General features: G+C 39.7%; 1 protein-coding gene across 3 annotated transcripts in view; it reads left to right on the plus strand.

The window, feature by feature from the left end:
• The window catches only part of ZFYVE16 (zinc finger FYVE-type containing 16), a 35,007-nt gene that overhangs the window by 8,169 nt on the left and 8,634 nt on the right, over positions 1-18,204 (plus strand). For 2 of the 3 annotated variants that reach the window (XM_083816858.1, XM_083816857.1), the window contains 10 exons: positions 906-1,013; positions 1,203-3,346; positions 7,394-7,490; positions 8,277-8,447; positions 9,243-9,418; positions 12,923-13,301; positions 13,819-13,941; positions 14,041-14,196; positions 14,807-15,031; positions 16,205-16,287. In XM_083816858.1, coding sequence (XP_083672984.1) covers positions 944-1,013; positions 1,203-3,346; positions 7,394-7,490; positions 8,277-8,447; positions 9,243-9,418; positions 12,923-13,301; positions 13,819-13,941; positions 14,041-14,196; positions 14,807-15,031; positions 16,205-16,287 — 3,624 coding nt within the window. In that variant the 5' untranslated portion in view covers positions 906-943. The remainder of the gene's footprint in view (positions 1-905; positions 1,014-1,202; positions 3,347-7,393; positions 7,491-8,276; positions 8,448-9,242; positions 9,419-12,922; positions 13,302-13,818; positions 13,942-14,040; positions 14,197-14,806; positions 15,032-16,204; positions 16,288-18,204) is intronic. The other variant, XM_083816859.1, reaches the window with a different exon arrangement.

Consider the following 18,204-nt stretch of genomic DNA (forward strand, 5'->3'; position numbering starts at 1 on the left):
TGGGTATGGTGGAGATGAAATGAATTACCATGCTGGATGTGTTCTTTTTTCTCCTGGCCTTTGAGGAAAATTTCAGAGGAGGATCTACTAAAGGCAACGCATTGATCATTGTGGGGAGGAGTCCTGACCTCAACCTGCCTAAATGCACTGCACCTCTGTGTTAAGATGACTGTCTCACCATGCTTCAACTGCTTATCAGCTTTCTAGTCCCTGATACACTTTAGTTTTTAGCTTGTGTTTAGTTTTAACTGAAACATTTGACCATAGCTGAGAGTTAATTGCAGTTGATTGGCTGGATAACTTGGGAACTAAGAGAATCAATCTCTTTTTAAAGGTTGTGTTCACATGCTCAGATTCAAGTTTGACTTCCCACAGGAATTCCTTTTTTTTCTTATTGGCATTTCCACTAGCAGATGGAAACTTCTTTTTGCATCCTACTGCAGTTTAGAGTATGAATTATCTGGGATTTTGTAGGCACCATTTACTTATGCAATTCATTTGTATTGCAAGGGTAACATTGGCCTATCTTGTTTTTGTTTTTCCTGTGAACCATGTGGTATAAAATGTATAGGGGGGGTCAAGATAGAAGATCAGACTTCTTGCTGGTTTAAAAACTCCTCGCTGTTACAGTGCCAGAGTATGAACTCAGATGCATTTGGTTTTAAGAAGTCTGTCTCCATTTCCCGATTTGAGGTGAAATTTGTAGTGTATAGTGTACTGAGTATACTGTAGGATAGATAGAGGCTAACAGATGCATCCATCTTCTTACCAGCATTTTGTTTATATAGAGAACATTTTATTAAAAGAGAAAAAGTATACCTCCTGGAAGTTGTTTTCAAATAATGAGAGCAGGTTGACTTTGTAAATAGCAGAATGTGAATGAAACGCTGTATTTTTCTTTCTAGGTTTAAAGGCCTAAAACTTCAGTAGAACTGTAACTACAATGGACAGTTACTTTAAAGCTGCAGTCTGTGACTTGGACAAGCTACTTGATGAATTTGAACAAAATACAGGTTAGTACCTCCACTGCCTTCCTCTCCAGCATAGCAATACTAGCCAAATGACTATTACAGTGGGACTTGAAAGTAACATACGATGAGTAAAAGCTTGCATTAATGAATAGTTGATATTTTGGGGTTGTGCACTATAGAAACCCATGAGTCTTACAAACTTTGCTTTTGATCTCTTTTTGTTTAAAATAGATGAATGTGACTTCTACAGAACACCTCAAAATCCATATGACTCTAAACAACATTCATTTTCTTCAGACTTGGATGGCTTACAACATGCATATCCAACACCCAAACTGCATGAGGATGCTTGTATGGCATCAGAAGAAATCTCTCGAGTCAGCCATACTGGACCAAATGAAGGGATTCTGAATTACCCATCACAAAATGAAAAGAGTGTTGCTGGGCCTGATCTTTTGTCCACTGTGGACAGCAGTTCCTCAAAAGAAATTCAGGCTTCCACCCCAGGAAGGTGTAGTATACCTGTGTGTGATCTTGTTAATGACACAGGTAACGTGATTCATTCAGCAGGTTCCAGTGAAGATAATCAGAAGTTGCAGCCACATGACTCCCAGCCCAGTGAAGACTGTTTGATTGGCTTTGGCATACCTTGCATACCTATTCCTGTTTGTGTGTCATCAGTAAGTTGCAGCGGTGGTGTTTCAAGTACAGAACAGTGTGATGGGGACTCAATGCTACAAGATTCAGGACACCTTAAAACAGAGGAAAGTAGCCCATTACCTTTAAAATCAGATGTTTTTGCTAAAACAACGATCTCAGAACCATGTGGTGATACACAGAGAACAGAATCTTTAAAGTGCAGTGAGATGTTTAATCAGCCAGAACAAACTGCTTGCCTTAATACTGCATGTGTCTCTGTAACATCACAGAGTTCGAATGTATACAGTCCCAAAGATGAGACAGCATATGGGAAATTGTCTTGTGAACCAGAAGATGAAAGTGCATGCTCTGCAGTGAGCAAAGAGATGTATGGAGGAAATGCCCTAGAAGATGAAGGCTCAAAAGATCAGAGTAAAGATGAATCCATGCCTTCGGATCTGCCAAAGAGACCTCAGTTGCACAAAACCCATGCAACATTACCTGGAAGTTGTGTTTTACCAGGCTCCACATGTCAAACAGGGACTAAATTAGCCTTAGAAGAGAAAATTACAGAGGAGAATGTAAATAGTGAAGAACTTGCTGGCAGTGAAATACTAAGCAGTGTTTCACCTTCATGTGTATCAGTCAAGGATGTCCAGACATCGCTGTCTGTATCTGAACGTGGTTCATCAGTTGTAACAGAAGAAGTTAATCCTCTACCTCAGAATGAAATGGTGGAGGTTATTAGTGACAGTTTAACTATTCATGCTGGGAAGTCTACAACTGATGTCTTTACGTGTGAATCCTGGAAAGAGACTGACTTGCATGAACAGGAAGAATATTTACCTAAAATCAACCAAACTGTTGTGGAAAAGAGTGCAGGTGGAGAGAGATGTGATACTGAGAATGCAATTGATGACAGTGATTCTGAGCAAATCAAAGCTGTTGTTTCTGCTTTTCAGGAATATGAAGCTGAGCCATATGGTGTTGGTATAGACTCTTATTACAATGAAAGTATTGGCCAAGTTGTGGCTGACTTCTCTCTTGAGGAGGGCATTATCAAAAGTGATACTCTAATAAGTGATGCCGAGCTTGATGAATTCTTGTATGGACAAAGTCATCAGTCTAATTTGACTTTAGACAATGACAGTAACTTGATGGAAGCTGATGCAGAACAAATGCATTTAACAAATGAGAACCTAGATTTTACAGAGGTTGCTGAAGAACATACACAGACAAAACTGGAAGATATAACTAGCATTAATAGTAATCTTGAAGTATCTCTTACTGCCAATAAATTGGAATCTCCAACAGAAGGGATTCATATTCAGGATGTGACTGAGAATGGTAGCGAGGCACTAGTTTCAAAGTTTCACAGTGAAGGTGCAAGACCAAAGCAGTTGTTTGGCCTTCCACAAGGAGCTGCTGGTCAGAGACAACTGAATGAAACAGAAGTACCTGAGAGAGAAAACCAGGAAGTGAATTCTGTTACCCCAGAAGTTCCCCTCTCAAGCACCAGCATTAAATTTGATAAAAATTCTGAACCTGCTGGGGAAAGTAGCACTGAAACGGGAGGAAGTCAAACATCTGAAAGTGCAGAACCAGTTAAAACACCTGCAGCTCTTTCACAGAAACAGCCGTTGTGGGTCCCTGATTCAGAGGCACCCAACTGCATGAACTGTCAAGTGAAGTTCACCTTTACAAAAAGACGACACCACTGTCGTGCATGTGGAAAAGTAAGTTATTGATGAGGGGGTTCTTTGGCATTGTAAGTAAATTTACTTTGATTTAGGGATAACCAGAATATGAAAGGTGAAGAATGTGGACAGAATTCTTCTGGGCTCTAAGTGTTTTTCTTTATTTGACTGTTTTAATTTTTATTCAGAGATACAGATTGTTGGGAAATACTGATATTAAGTCTTTCTAAGTCTATTAAAAGACTTTTTAATAATGGGGTTGTAAGTAAAAAGTTACTATTTTATCTTCCATTACTGGCTAGACTGTTCTTCTTAAGGAAGATGGGACAATGTGCACTGCATAGTGATTACTACAATGAATCTTTTTTTTTGCCCAGTTCTTAAGTATTTAAGCTTTAAAAATGGAGGTGATGATGATGGTCATCGGAATTCAAGTAAGTGAATCCATGGCTCACAATATCCATGGCTCAGGAAGGATCATGTCCTTTGAGGACCTGTGACAGCAATAGCCATGCAAAGGATTTATAGTCTAAGTCTGTCCTCTGTGCTTAAACGTATGTGTAAATTTCCAAGGGAGTTGTCAGGGAGGGCAGGGGAGCAGGGAGAAGTGTGCTACTTCTGCTGAGAGAATGGTACTCTGTAGGGAGTAAATAACGTCAAAACTTATTTTTAATCAAAAATAAATTTCCTTGTGAGCTACCGTGGCTTATGTACTTGTGCATAAATTGAAATATTAATAGTACTAATGAACTGGTTTTTCAGTGTTCCTCTGCAGGCTTTATGGGTGAGGAAGTATTGCAAAGGCTAGTATTTATTAACTTCTTGCATCCTCAGTTTTAAAAGACACTCAGAGAGGCTTGCTATTTTTTTTTTATTTTTTGCCCAGAACGCCGCTTTTGGTGCTGTGTATTCAAACCATAGTCCCCATTTACTTGCAGTAAATGTACAGTAAAGGGTAGATGAGCAGTTTGATGCCAAGAAAATGAAGGTTTCATCATGACAAGCTAAGAGTCATTGAACTTAAGCAGCTGGCAGTATACCCTACTGAAGTTATGTAACACTTTAAAATACAGTTCTTCAGAGTAGGCTTCATTTCAGTCATTTGGCTGTTTACGCTTGCCATGAGATTCCTTGCACGTCCTCTGGAGAAGGAGGACCCTTCAGTACACACTGTTGTTCACAGCTAACAGCTGCTAGTGTTGCTAATCCTGTGCGTTAACGGAGGATGTCTTGGCATAAGAACAGCATAATTAAAGGGAGCTTCACAATGTATGTGCATTGGGAGAATGGGTGAAGGCTCATAACTGTTACATATAATGGTGTGCTATGCAGCTTTGTCATAGCTTTTCTGAGTGTGCAATAGCTTACTGTTTTGTCGCTTGTCTTTAAAGGCAAAGTTTACCTTCCTCGTGGGTCCATTGTGGGTTGCTGTGTTTTCTTCCACTTCGACTTAAGAAGAAGCTGGTAGAAGTGCATAGTTGTCCTCTCTGGCCTCTCCTAGAAGAGAATTGTATATTTTTCATATGGTCCTACAGCTTTATTAATGAAAAAGGCAGAACTTGGTAATTCTGGCTTCTGTGCTGAAGGGGAGCTTGAGGCAGTTATCCCTGCTGTCTTTCGGTGGCATATGTGAGGCCAAACAACTTCTCACCTTTATTTAGTTGTTTGCTTATTGCTGTGGTACATTTTTTCTTCCTAGTGCAACCAGAATCAATTTCTTTGCTCAGCGGCTTCATTTTCACCACTTTTGCCCTGCTGAACTACCTGTCCCTTAGTTCTCCACCTCTTGTCTCCTGTGCAGGAGGATTGAGTCAATTCCTCTGATGGTGCCAGTGGCACCAAGTGTAAGAGGAGGATGGCAATCGCAAAGGTTGCACTGCTCAGCATTTGAAGCCTTAAGGTTGATTGCAGCTGATTAGCAATTAATCCTTTCCAGTTACATTCTTAACTTCTTTACTGAGCATGTGTTTTCAGTTGAGATAAATTACCTGTGACATTAATGCAGAAGCAACTGGAATGGTTTCTTTTTTGGGGTTATCTTGCACTGATCAAGTGTAACGGTGTTTGCAGTGGCTTTTCCTCCTTGAAGAGTTAACTTATAATAACCATTTTTTTCCTCTGTCGCTGCTGTTTTTTTTCCCCCCTTAATCCACTTTGCTTTCCTGGAGATAATTAGGAATAGCAGGAAACTTAGTGTTGCCTCCACTTAACAGTGATAAGGCTTAGAAGGCTTCTGTCAGACCAAGGTTTGAAAAACTATTTTTTGTAAAGGCTAATATTAATTCTAGAGTCTGTATATAGCTAAAAATAGTAGGACTTCTTGAAAACTTGCAAGCTCCCATAGGCAGAACATCAGGTAAAAGCAGGAAAAGCACCAGGTATTTGTGGGAACTTGCAGAAAAACTAGAAATGTAATTCTTGAATGGATTGTACAATCTCATGTCATGGTCCAGACTAAAAAGTTACCACCCCTCCCAGCCCCAAATCTATGCTTAAAAATAGACAGGATATACATACATATATATCCTGTTGAAGTGTGAGAGTGTAAGCTGTTCTTTGAAAGCATGATCTTTAAGTGCTTTGCTGAAGGGAGCTAGCAACAAGAAGGCAACTAACATAATTCTGTCTGGCAGAGTAGTGGAGACTCCTTAGCTAACGTAATTCCAGAGCCAGCATTACTAGTAAGTTGTTTGGGAAGTGCTGAGCCTTGGTTCGGGTGGTTGTCTGAGAGGTAGAAGATGTAGCTTGGATTCTCCTAGGTTTGTTGTAGTGCAGGTGTCAGTGCTGCAAGAAGAATGGTCTGGGAACGAATCTCTGCTGATATGGTTTCAAACAATACCTGAGTCCTTTTTTTCTGAAGATTTTGAGATAGCGTCATAGATATCTTCCATCGGAGATGGCTTGCATGACCTAGGCTTGAATACGTATTTCTTGGAAGAGCTTTCTTGTCACTATGCAATTATATGCCAGATGCTTCCGGGTATGGTCCTAAAAATAAAATAAAGTAAAATTTGTAGTCAGTCTATGGGCACCTGGCTATATGTAATTTGATCTATCCACAGGAACAAGCTTTATGTGCTGCTCTTTTTCATACCTGGATCAGAAAGTATACTGGGATGACACTTTCTATGTCTGAATCTCTCTGTTCCTCTGTTCCAGCTGTATCCCTGAAATAAGCTACTAATACAGTCTGTTCTCTCCTTATTTCCCATTTGAGACTAAACTGTTCCATAATACTAAGGAAGACAAGTGTTCTGTAGTCTATTGGGGATATAATAAAATGTTTCAGAAAACATCATGCAATCTTAGCTTTTAAGAAGAGATACCTGGAAGTTCTTATACAAGACCAAGAGTTCCTTGGAATATTATTGTACCTTAATTTTTTATTTATTAAGTAATTCTTTCATTTATTTTTAAGGATTACTGCACTTTCAGCAGCTTTCCATGGAGAAAGCAGTTGATGGAAATGTGCAAAGCAGCATTTCAGACTCTTTGCAGAGTTCCAGCAGATGCTGGACCTGAAATCGTGATGCTAAACTTGAGCTTTGGGAGGGGGTGGAGCTTTGATCCAACTCCTTAGCATGACTTGGCCATCTTCACTGTTAGAAGGTTCTGCGGAACATGAGGATCCCCTGAGGAAGTGACGGGTGTACGTTTTGGTTAAAGTAGAATGATGATGTGCAATATGCAAGGTGTTACCCTGGTTAATGCTGCAGAGCAGTTCTATGGCACAGCATTCATTGATGAGTATTTCAGAAGAGCAATGGGATGTAGCCTTTTTCAGTTTCCACTATGGACAGACTGTGGTGCAGTTTTTGGAAGTAGGGTAGGAACTCCTGATCAAAAGCAGACTTTGCAGCCTGAACCAAACTGTGGAGCTTTGAGCTTCCTAATGAAAACCTACCTATTCTAGTACTTTCCCTTCTCTAAGCACAGAAACATGTTATGACATGCATGTGCTAAAATGCTTTATGCATGCTTTGTGTTATTCCATCTGTTTAAGTAAAACAAGTAATAATAGGAACTGAGCTCAGGAAATAGTGGGGCTTTGCTCATAATGCTTAATTTAGTCTCTTTCTTGTTCAGGTTTTTTGTGGTGCTTGTTGCAAACGAAAGTGCAAACTACAGTACATGGAGAAGGAAGCAAGAGTCTGTACTGGCTGTTACGATGATATTAATAAAGGTAAAGAGGTTTTTTTTTCTTTTTTTTTTTTAGTAATTGCGGTAATCATTAAAGGAGAATATTTACAACTAGTATCTCTTTATCTTTGTGGTTTTTGAGAAGCTTCCCTGCTTCAGTTGGGGTCATCTGTGGCAGGAGTCCAGGAAAAGAGATTTCTGCCCTACCTTCCCCCGATCGCCACAGGAGCTTTATACTTGTTGAAAGGCCATACCCCTGCTAGTTCTCACATAAAATGGGCAAATAACATGTAGCTTTTTGTCCCGATCTTCTTAGAAGTCACCTTAACAGTATTACTTTAATTTTATCATAGGTTAACTTTTTCTTAACTGAAAGCGAAGCGTGGATGCTTTATGGAAATAGCTGGACGAAACTGAGATCCTTATTAATAATATTTAAATAACAAGTTGAAAGCATACCAGACTTTTTTTTTAAATGTACCACCTGAATGGAATTTGGCTTCATAAATGTGATACATCTGTACTGAGGTACAGGGATTATATGGTTCATTGTAGTCACTGAAGCAATAACAAGCTGTTTGAGAAGGTCTCTTTATATGTTGGGAGTGAATTAGGCAAATGGGGAGGTTGAAAATCAAGCAGTTCAGATTTTCTTCTGTACAATAGCTTGAGAATTCACTTCTCAAAACTAACTAAATTGTCCACTGTTTTGGCAAAAAAAATAAATCAGTATTATACCTCAAAGTAAATTTATTCAATTGTAAAATTGTAAAAACTAACCACTTCTTGTTTGGTTGTTGTTTGTTTTTTTGTTTGTTTTTTTTTTTAGCACATGCATTTGAAAGGATGATGAGTCCAACTGGTCCTCTTCCTAACTCCAGTGTCTCCTCTGAGTGTTCTGCTGCACCTTTGCAGGAAGCCCAGATACCTGGTAGTGCTAACACTCCCTCATCCTCTGCATTGTCACCTATTTCAGTGCTTAAACAACCTGGCATTGAAGGTATGCTAAATATAGTATAATTTAACTAACACTTTTTTCAAGTTCTGCTTGGAAAGAGTTGTTTACTGTATCATGGATACATGCTTGGTATACTGATATTCCTTCTGAGACTCAAACAAATTCTGTGAATTGGGATTTAGAGGAATCTTACAGCTCCTAGTTCAGACTCCATGTATGAGCTTGACCAAGTGTGTCTTACTTCTCTATTTATGAAATGTGGATGTGTGTTCTTTTCACTGTCTATGTGCTTATACAGTAACTTCTTTTTCAGTACAGATATTACTGTCATCGTTTTAATATAGTTGAGGATATTTCTGGCTTGTGTTGCAACTGCCAGTTTTACAGTAAACAAAGTCCCCCCCCCCCCCCTTTTTAAGGGAAGAGTTAGGGAGCAATGATTAGTGACTAAACAGAGTCTTTGTCCCACCATTATCTGACTTTTCATCAGTGAAAATAATTTTTTAGCAACATGATACTCTAATTTTTTTTAGAGTATTTCATCTTCTAGTTGTAATATGCATTTCACTCTCACCAAACTACAGAGGGATGATGGGACGACTGAGGAAGTAGTCTTCCTTATATAGGAACTGATACATGCAACAATAGCATGACATCTTCCTCTGCTAGTATGAGATGTCTTTTGCATGTGCTCACCTGATGGGAGAAAGTGGCTGGAGTCAAGCTGTCTACTTGTGCTTGGTTTCAGTGAACAGACTGTCTATATAACTGGGGGGAGAAGGGGCTGAATTTGTATCCCTTTCAGTTGTTAGGACAGTGAAAATAATATGAAGTCAGTGTTGTTTTCTCAACCTATCCTAGGGCTGTTCCCCAAAGAACAGAGGAGAGTTTGGTTTGCAGATGGTATTTTGCCAACTGGAGAAGTGGCAGATACAACAAAACTTTCATCTGGAGCAAAGAGGTCATCACAGGACCTAAGTCCAGTAAACCCTGACTTGCCAGAGATGCATATGGTATGAATTTGAGAAGTGTGTGTAGGTGCATGAATTCTATCTTGAAATAACTTTGCTTGCTACTGATTGGGGCATATGTGAACTTTAAAAATGATATAGCTGAATAAACTCCAAATCAAGCTTTTCCTGTACAGGCTTTGATTAACTATTCTTATGAAGGTGTCCTCAGCCGTAGCTCTAAAATCTGTCATTATTAATGTGCTTATAGTTTTTTCCAGTGGTTATCTGTAGTTTGCTTGTTAAACTAAACTGTACAAGAAGCTGATTAATGTCCTAGAGTACTATACCATAGGGTGCAGCAAAATCAGTATACTGCTGTTGCAGAATTAGATTTTACGCAACTCTTATGTAGCAATAATTAAGGATTTATTATATTTTTATAGCACATAACCAAGTTAGATTACATGATTTTTTAACAGCACTTGATCAGTATTTAAGTTTTAGACAATTGACACAATGATCAATGGTTCTACAGTGGAAACAGGAGCTTAAAGATTCAAGGCTGGCAACGTTCACCCGAGACTTACTGCAGGGTCCTGGGAAGTTTCTAAATCCAGTTCCACACTTCCAAGACTCCCTCTTAAAGTAAATTTCTCACCATACTCCCCCGTCAGCGTTTGTCTGCAGACAAGCTTGTTCCTTGAGGAGTCAGCCCTGAGAGGTACTTCTTCTGGTATCCTCCCAGCTCGGGGACATTGAGGGTGCCGCCTGCTGAGGTCCCCAGAGAGCTCCAAGGGTTCTTGCTTGGGATCACTATTTATAGGATTGTGAGGCCATTGTGTTTTAGACAGTTTTCCAGGATTCAAGTCTTTTTCACTTTTTTTATAGTTCAGGTCGTTACTGGCTCAGGTTGTGCAGTCCCTCTTCCCTTAGCACTTAATTGTGCCATTGTCAATTAGTCATGCCACAGGGACCCCCAGAGCCAGTCACAAAGGAGGCCTGATCACCCCGTGTCCGTATTACATAAATAGCTGGGGAGTGAGGCAGCATAAGGCTTCACTGAACTGTGTAAACAGAGGAATGGTGCTGTTAGGGCTTTTCCTTGAATTAGAGATAGCAAAGGGATGAGGCACCATATTTATTAGATAAAGTGATTGATCATAGTCAAGCTCAAATTCCTTATCACGTTGCTTCCTGAACTCTGATGTGATTCCTCCTCATTTTCCCATGGTAGACTTCCCAGAGCCTCAAGCTCTGCCTGGTGCTCCGCTATTAATGAGCTGTCCAGTTCAAGGAGCAATCACATTGAGACCTGCTGCAGCTCATAAGCCTGAGCAAATCTTATGTCGAGTGCAGGTGTAGAGCATACCTACTACAAGTGCTTCTAATGCAGACAAGTGCTGAACTGAGAGGAGGGTGGGATTTTAAGAGGTCACGTTTGGGGTGTTAAACCAGTCACCCTTGACAGGAAGAGTCAGAAGGAGTGACACAAGCTTGCTGTGGAAAAGTTTAGAGGGATTCCTGAGCTGGAACGTTTCTAAAACAAAATACATCTCCGAAGCACAGTCTCACAGAACGGTCTCAAGTTATAACAGTGTTCAAGAGTTTTAAAAATAAATTACGAAAGCTAATACCCAGATCAGATCATTATTGAGTGTATGGAGAATCTCAACAGTTGCAGGGTGTATAGTATGTAAATCAGCCTTATTTCATGAGGCAGGGATAGCAGTAAATGTGATTTCATTTGAGCAAGGATTCCACTAAGTTGCAGGTGAATCTGGCTTCCTCAGAGACTTTGAGCCTGAGGAGCTGTTCAGAGTGACAGTGAAGAAGTGCTAAGGTTTTTGATGGGGATGATCGTGCCTCACACTTCTGTTAGAGGAAATGTGCACTGGTAGAGATAATGCTGATACTGTTCATGAACATGTATGTCTAGAAAAGCTCATCAAGAGCTCTTGAAAGAAGGTAGGCATCAGTTAGAAATAAAAAGGCCCCCTTCCAAATCATAAACCGAACAGCTACCGTAAGTGATAAAGGGATGAAGAACTGAGTCTAATTGTTCTGTGTCCTGGACTCAGTGCTATTTGTTGTACTTGCAGAGGATAAAAAGGGTAAAACTGTTCAAACAGTGAAGGCAAATATATTCCAGGTATTAGTGAATTGGATGTTAAATTATGTCGTATGCCATGAAGAGCAAGCTTAGGAGTGTGTGATTTGGGGCTTATTAATGTTACACTTATTACTGTCTCACTGGGTGGAAAAGACCGGTTTATGGTCAGTGATCAATCTGAAGAAAATGCTGAAGTAATTGTTAAAAAGGGAAGTAAGTAGGTGGGAACAGAGGAACAGAAGTAGAAAATCATTATGACAATAAGGGCATCCATATTGCTCTCAGAACTTGAATATACCTAGCAGCTCTTGTTCAACCCAACTTTGTGATCAAAAGATATATCCTGTGTTCCATTTTGGGGAAAGAGGAGGGCATTTTCACTTCAAAAAGATGAGAAACGTCTAAAATTAAACGTGGCATGGACAAAGGAAACAAATAGTTGGTGGTTCCTGTGTGCAGCTTTCAAAGGTGACACAAACCCTCCATAATGCAACTCTAAAGCTCAGGATGTACTTTACCAGAGAGCATGTAATCCTGAACATGCTGTCAAAAGATGCTATGAAGGCTGAAAGTACAAAGTGATACACAACACCAGCAAGTGAATTTGTGGGGAAGAAGTCTATTAGAGGCCATTTTAATCATAGCTCTTATATTTTTGTGCGCGTTTGTGGAGTTGGAGGGTTTAGGGGTTGGTGTCTCTCCCCCACTCCTTCTAGCACACGCATTCTATAAGCAGGGGATTTGATGGAAGCTGAGGGCATACCAGGAGAACTGTTATTACAGGACAAGCATAGAGGAGTTAGTTTTTTTCTTGTTAAAATGTGTTCTTTCCTGTTGAAATAGGATGCAAGTCTACATGGATTTGTAGTGTGATAACTTAGCATACTTCAAAGGTGATAGATCACCTCCTGGTTTGTTTTCTGATGACAGTTCATATCATAACGTGACTGTGCTCTTAGTTTGCCGTATCCACTTCACTGAGGGAGCAGCATAGGTTTGACACCAAACTAGAAGTGTGTCAGACTGTACAATGCTAGACTCCTGTTTTTTCTCTGTGTTCTACTAACAGCTGATTGTAATACTGAAGTGATCAAAATGAGGACAGATTACAATGTTCAGTAGGCATGAGTGAGGAAACACTAATACAGAACAGATTGCTTAAGGGATACTTACTGTTGATGTGTGAGATCTAACTATGCTAATACAACTGATTTACAACACTGGTGGGATTTTTTTGTTACGAAACAAATTAGTAACACATCTTCACCTAAGATAGGGACTAATGTGACTTCTAACAATGGGGGGAAAAAATGCAAGAGATTTGGTGGCATTTCCTATAATTTTTGAGAGATTTCTTTCCCATTGTGGTTTTTGCTTCTAGACTGCTAGTATAGAACTTAGAGTTTGTTGTGAGACTAGAGTGTAGATCTTCTTTTTTTTTTTTTTCCTCATAGGCTGCAAACCCAGAGGAAGATGACATACTAACTGATGTAAATTCAAAACCAAAAGAAGAAATAGATGTTATTACAAGAATGGAGGGACTATGTCCTTCTGTTCCTTCAGAACAGGATGTGCAGCAGCCTGTTCGCGGCCAGAGTGAGATGGCACATATTTATAGATCCGTAACTCCAGGAAGTAAAGAGAGTTCTGCTACAGAAGATGAGAAAACTAGTTCCAGTTTAGTTGATCGGACTAAAAGTGATATGCCTGTTAGTCCTTCAAGTTACAGAGCACTTTGTGGTGTTGAGAACTGTGTCTCTAGAGAAATCAGCCTTGTTCCTGATGGTGACAAACTCCCACCACTTTTGCTTGCAGTGGGTGGAAAAGGAAAAGGTAAAATTCAGATAAGTTGTATTGTATCACCAGATGCAAGATTTCTAAATATTACTATTTATGTATGTAACTTACGTTTTAATACTACTTTAACTCTCATCTGTGCACACTGGATTGTTTGTTAATTGAACATGAGCTATTAAAATGTCAGAATGTTATGAAAATAGCACTTCATCGCTTAAAGGCGTTATAGTAGTGACAGTTCTCATTGTTTGTAATTGACAGTACCAGTATACGGATTGACAAGACAGCATACACAATTTATCAGTAATCAACAAATGAGTGGCAGCCCTAGTTAACACCTTCGTTAGAAGTTACTGCTTTATTTTTGTATGGCCTTTGAATCTTAGGATAAGGTGTTGAAAAGAATAGCTGGTTGATCCACAGCTGTTCTAAGTTTGAGAATAATTACCACCCATTTAACATGGGAAGATAGGACAGTCTTTCATATGCTATGATCTGTAGTTCTTATTTTAAATATTTGGCTGACATTGAACTAAATCAGATGTTTATTTAGATCCTCTAGTGGAAGAACATCCGTCTCACCAACAGGTCACCTTGCTTCTTGCGGAAGGAGGTCCCAATCCATTAACATTTATCCTAAATGCAAACTTGCTTGTGAATGTCAAGTTAATATCTTGTAAGTACTGCACATTTCATTTTACATTAAATCTGTATTTCCTCTTCTGATTGTATAAAGCAGTATCTTTATTACTGTGGTATCTATCTTTGATTAAAGATTCTTCAGAAAAATGCTGGTACTTCTCAACAAATGGACTACATGGTTTGGGTCAGGCAGAAATTATCATTCTGTTGCAGTGTTTGCCAGATGAGGAGACTTTTCCTAATGAGATACTCAAATTATTTATTAACATCTATAAGGATGCAGTGAAAGGTATGTAAGTAACTATGACGATCTAACTTTATATTATAATATCTTCTTACTTGTCTTTAAAGTTGGAGGTTTATGTAATTTTTATTGCAGTTTTTGTAGGTGTCTGATTCAGTTGAAAAAACCTTGCAGTGTTAGCTTTGGGTTCTCTAAACAAAAAAATGGGAGGGAAAGGATTTAAGTTTCTCAATTGTAAACATCTGGTTTGCTTGTTTGTTATTGTTCTTCATATGGTCTTAGAGATTCTGGGTATAAGTCCTTGAGCCTATGGCTTAGGGTATCTGAACTTCATTTGTAGAAGTACAATACTCGTATGTGTGTAAATATGAGGTCTGTTAATTGAAGTTCATCAATCAATGTGTACCAGAACACTGTACACTTCAAAGTTTTTTGTATTTGGAAAAAAGTAGTTTTTGTCTAGTTAATAAATATGACTATAGAGCACTTAGTCTATGGGTTTAGATGTCTCAAATTTTCAGCAAGATTTGAGATATATACCTTATGGTTTACAAGTCTGTGGTAGAGCAATGACATTAGAGTAGGTACTACTTTTCTTGGCAATAGCGTGTTACTTTTTAAGATGTATAAAGATTCTCTGTCCCTTTTTCAACAGGAAGATTTATAAGAAACATGGAAAACATTACGTTTACTGAAAACTTTCTCAATAACAAAGATCATGGAGGATTCCTGTTTGTTTCACCAACTTTTCAGAAACTTGATGATTTAATTCTACCAGATAACCCTTTTCTTTGTGGCATTCTAATCCATAAGATGGAAATACCCTGGGCAAAAGTTTTTCCAATCCGTTTGATGTTGAGATTGGGAGCAGAATATGGGGGTAAGTTTTAACACTTCAAATAACCATATAGATGTAAAATTCCCCTCGAAAAATGTAGCTTTGACACTGCTCCAGGCTCACTGGAAGAAAATACTTTCACAAGTTGTCATTGCCTTGAAGAGATAAACCCAGCTTGCACAGGACCTGAAGGCAGATAGTGTCCTAAATGCCTTCTAGAGTTGCTTGTGTGTACTTTTTGAATAACACAGAGACTAATGTAGAGGTATAGGTGCTGCTTTGTTTCCTGTCATACTGTTCCTTACCTGGAGACAGTTTAGATAAGTTGCAGCATGGAGCTGTCACTTGAGTGGAATGGATTTCAAAAATATATAAACTTTTCCCAACTTGGATGGTTTTTAATAAATAAGCCTGTCATTTTAGAGATTTTAAGCCTATAAATGTGCATCACTCAGTTATTCATGCATTCAAGTCAGTAGTGGAGTTCTACTTTCTGCCTGGGTGTTGGCAAGGGTGGTAGCTTCTTTGCTGTTGTTCTTTCTTGACAAATTTACTGTCATTTTTGTATCAACCATGCACCTTCTTTGATCTCACAATCCTGACTTTGCAATGCAATTTGCTTTGTTTTCAGATTACTTTATGTTGTGGTCTGTGGTCTCCTGCATCTCCTTGCTTTCCCTTGGTTTCCATCTGCACATTTTCTATTCCAACCATAGAACCGCAAAGCACTTAAAACCTTGTTACCTTGTATGAACCTCTTCATTCACTTTGTTCGTTGCCTACCAATATTAAGTGGTACTTCATATTAGAAGCAGATGTTACCTGCATGGTATTCATATTCAAGCAACTATTGAGCCTTGCATCTCCTCTTATGACTGATGACCCAAAGACTGAACACAGGATGTTTCCTTCAAGCCCACCTGTTCCAAGAAGCGTAGCTGATAAAGCATGTGAACAGCATCAGGTCTCTCAGAAGACTTCTGCTGCTGGGGGAGACATACAGACATTGCAGTATGATTTAACTGTGAGCGAGGAAACCATGCAGTGGGCTGAAGTGAGGGAGAGTGAGGGAGAAACGCAGTGGCTCTAGTTCACTTGGCAGTTTGGATAATGAAGTTAAGAAACATAGGCTATAGCTGAAAATAAATACTTGTATTAGTGAGTTTTACAGTTGTTGGTAAGTAAACATGACCTTTTTTATTTCTTCCACTCCAGCATATCCAACTCCTCTAGTAAGTTTCAGACACCGAAAGCCACTCTTTGGAGAAATAGGACACACAGTAATGAATCTACTTGTTGTGAGTAATTGTTCTCTTCCCTTCTTGTTGTAATCTATTTTATATAAATATCCTCAGAACTCAGATTCTTTAAAGCTGAATTACTTTTGACAAAGTTAAAGAGCTAACATTTTTGTTTTTCAGAGCTAACTTGGAAATTCCTTACCAAAGACAATTTAGATGTCAGTTAAAGAAGCTGAATCTTTGTGGTGGGTTGATCTTGCCTGGCTGACAGGTGCCCACCAAGATGCTTTCTCTCTCCCTCCTCTTCAAGATACAGGGAGAAAATATGATGAAAAATCTTTGTGGATTGAACTAAGGACAGGGAAATTGCTCACATACTACCATCCCATTCAAAACAGGCTTGACTTGGGGAAGATTAAACTTGTTGCCAATAGATAACAAAGAAAGAACTGAAATAAAAACAAACTAAACCCACCTTTCTTCACCCACCCCACCCCCGTTTCTTCCCAGGCTCAACTTCATTCCCAGTTCTTTTACTTTCTCCACACCAGAGTGGCACAGAGGGATGGGATATGGAGTTGCAGTCAGCTCATAACAGTTCACCTCTGCTGCTCGTTCCTCCTCACTCTCTTCCTCTGCTCCATTGTGGAGTCCATACCACGAGATACAGTCCTTTGCCAACTGCTCCAACGTGGGTGTTTACCACAGGGTGCAGTCCTTCAGGAACAGACTGCTCCAGTGTGAGCTATTCTCCACGGGCCACAGTTCATGCCAGCAGCCTGCTCCTGTGTGGGTTCTCCATCAGCTGCAGCTTCCTTCAGGCCACATCCATCTGCTGTGACGTGGTGTTCTTCATGGGCTGCAGTGTGGAGATCTGCTCTGATGTGGTTCTCGCTCGCCACAGGGCATCTTCTGCTCTGGGACCTGGAGCACCTCCTTCCCCTTCTTCACTGACCTTGGTGTCTGCAGGGCTGGTTCTCTGTTTCTTGCTCCTCTCTCCCAGCTGCTGTTGTTACCCCTTTCTTCAGTCTGCTCTCCCAGAGGCCCAACCAGCATTGCTCATGGCCATGCCCTGGCCAGCAGCAGGTCCCTTTTGGCGCTGGCTGGAGCTGGCTCTGCTCTGACATGGGGCAGCTGCTGGGCTCTGCGCGCAGAGCAGCCCTGCAGCCCCACTGCTACCAAAACTTCATCAGTTAAACCTGGTATAATCTTTCACGTCATACTTTTGTTAGCACAGTCTCTGGTAGTAAGAAATAGCTTTAACTGAGAAAAATGTTGAAATTTACAGTAAAGCTGGTAGTAATCTCTGTTCAGTTACATTTTTCTTTTACAAGGACTGCTCTGGCACAAGAACTCTAGTCTTAAATCTGACATCTCATTAAATTTGAAAAAGCAAAATTGACAGGCAGATTCTGTATTCTAAGTAACATTAATTACATTGACACACAAAATTAACTTCGTTATGGTTAACCAGTCTGACTGTCTTACATGAAAGACTTGACTCACTTAAGTCAAGAGTTTTTCCTTTGTTACCCAAATAGTTTGATGTAAACTTCTAGTAAGCCTGTATTTCTGACTGGTAACTTCCTCTTCTAACACGTACATAGAACTTATCCTTAAGGCTGTAAGCAAAATTACCGAAAAGGTCACAGACAGAATTGCATACACCCAGGTGATTGCTAAATCCTCTCTAGTCTAGAAACCATTACAGCTTAGATGCAGTGGCAGTCTTTGGCTCTCTTCTGTTTTTGCTATCATTGATTTCCATGTCGTTACATAAAGAATCAATCTCAGGAATTAAGCCATATGAAAATAGTGATTCTTTTTTTTTTTTTCCCTCGATGGAGGAATCTTAAGTTTCAATTCCATGAGGCTGCTCCCTGCCTGATTGGCGATGGACCAGTACCACCGTGGGGGCAGAGGAAGAATTTCAGGGCAGAAGGGAGAAGAGTACAATGGAGATTCACTTAATTG

The sequence above is a fragment of the Anser anser genome (genome assembly GCF_964211835.1).
Source record: "Anser anser genome assembly, chromosome: Z".
Classification (NCBI taxonomy): Eukaryota; Metazoa; Chordata; class Aves; order Anseriformes; family Anatidae; genus Anser; species Anser anser.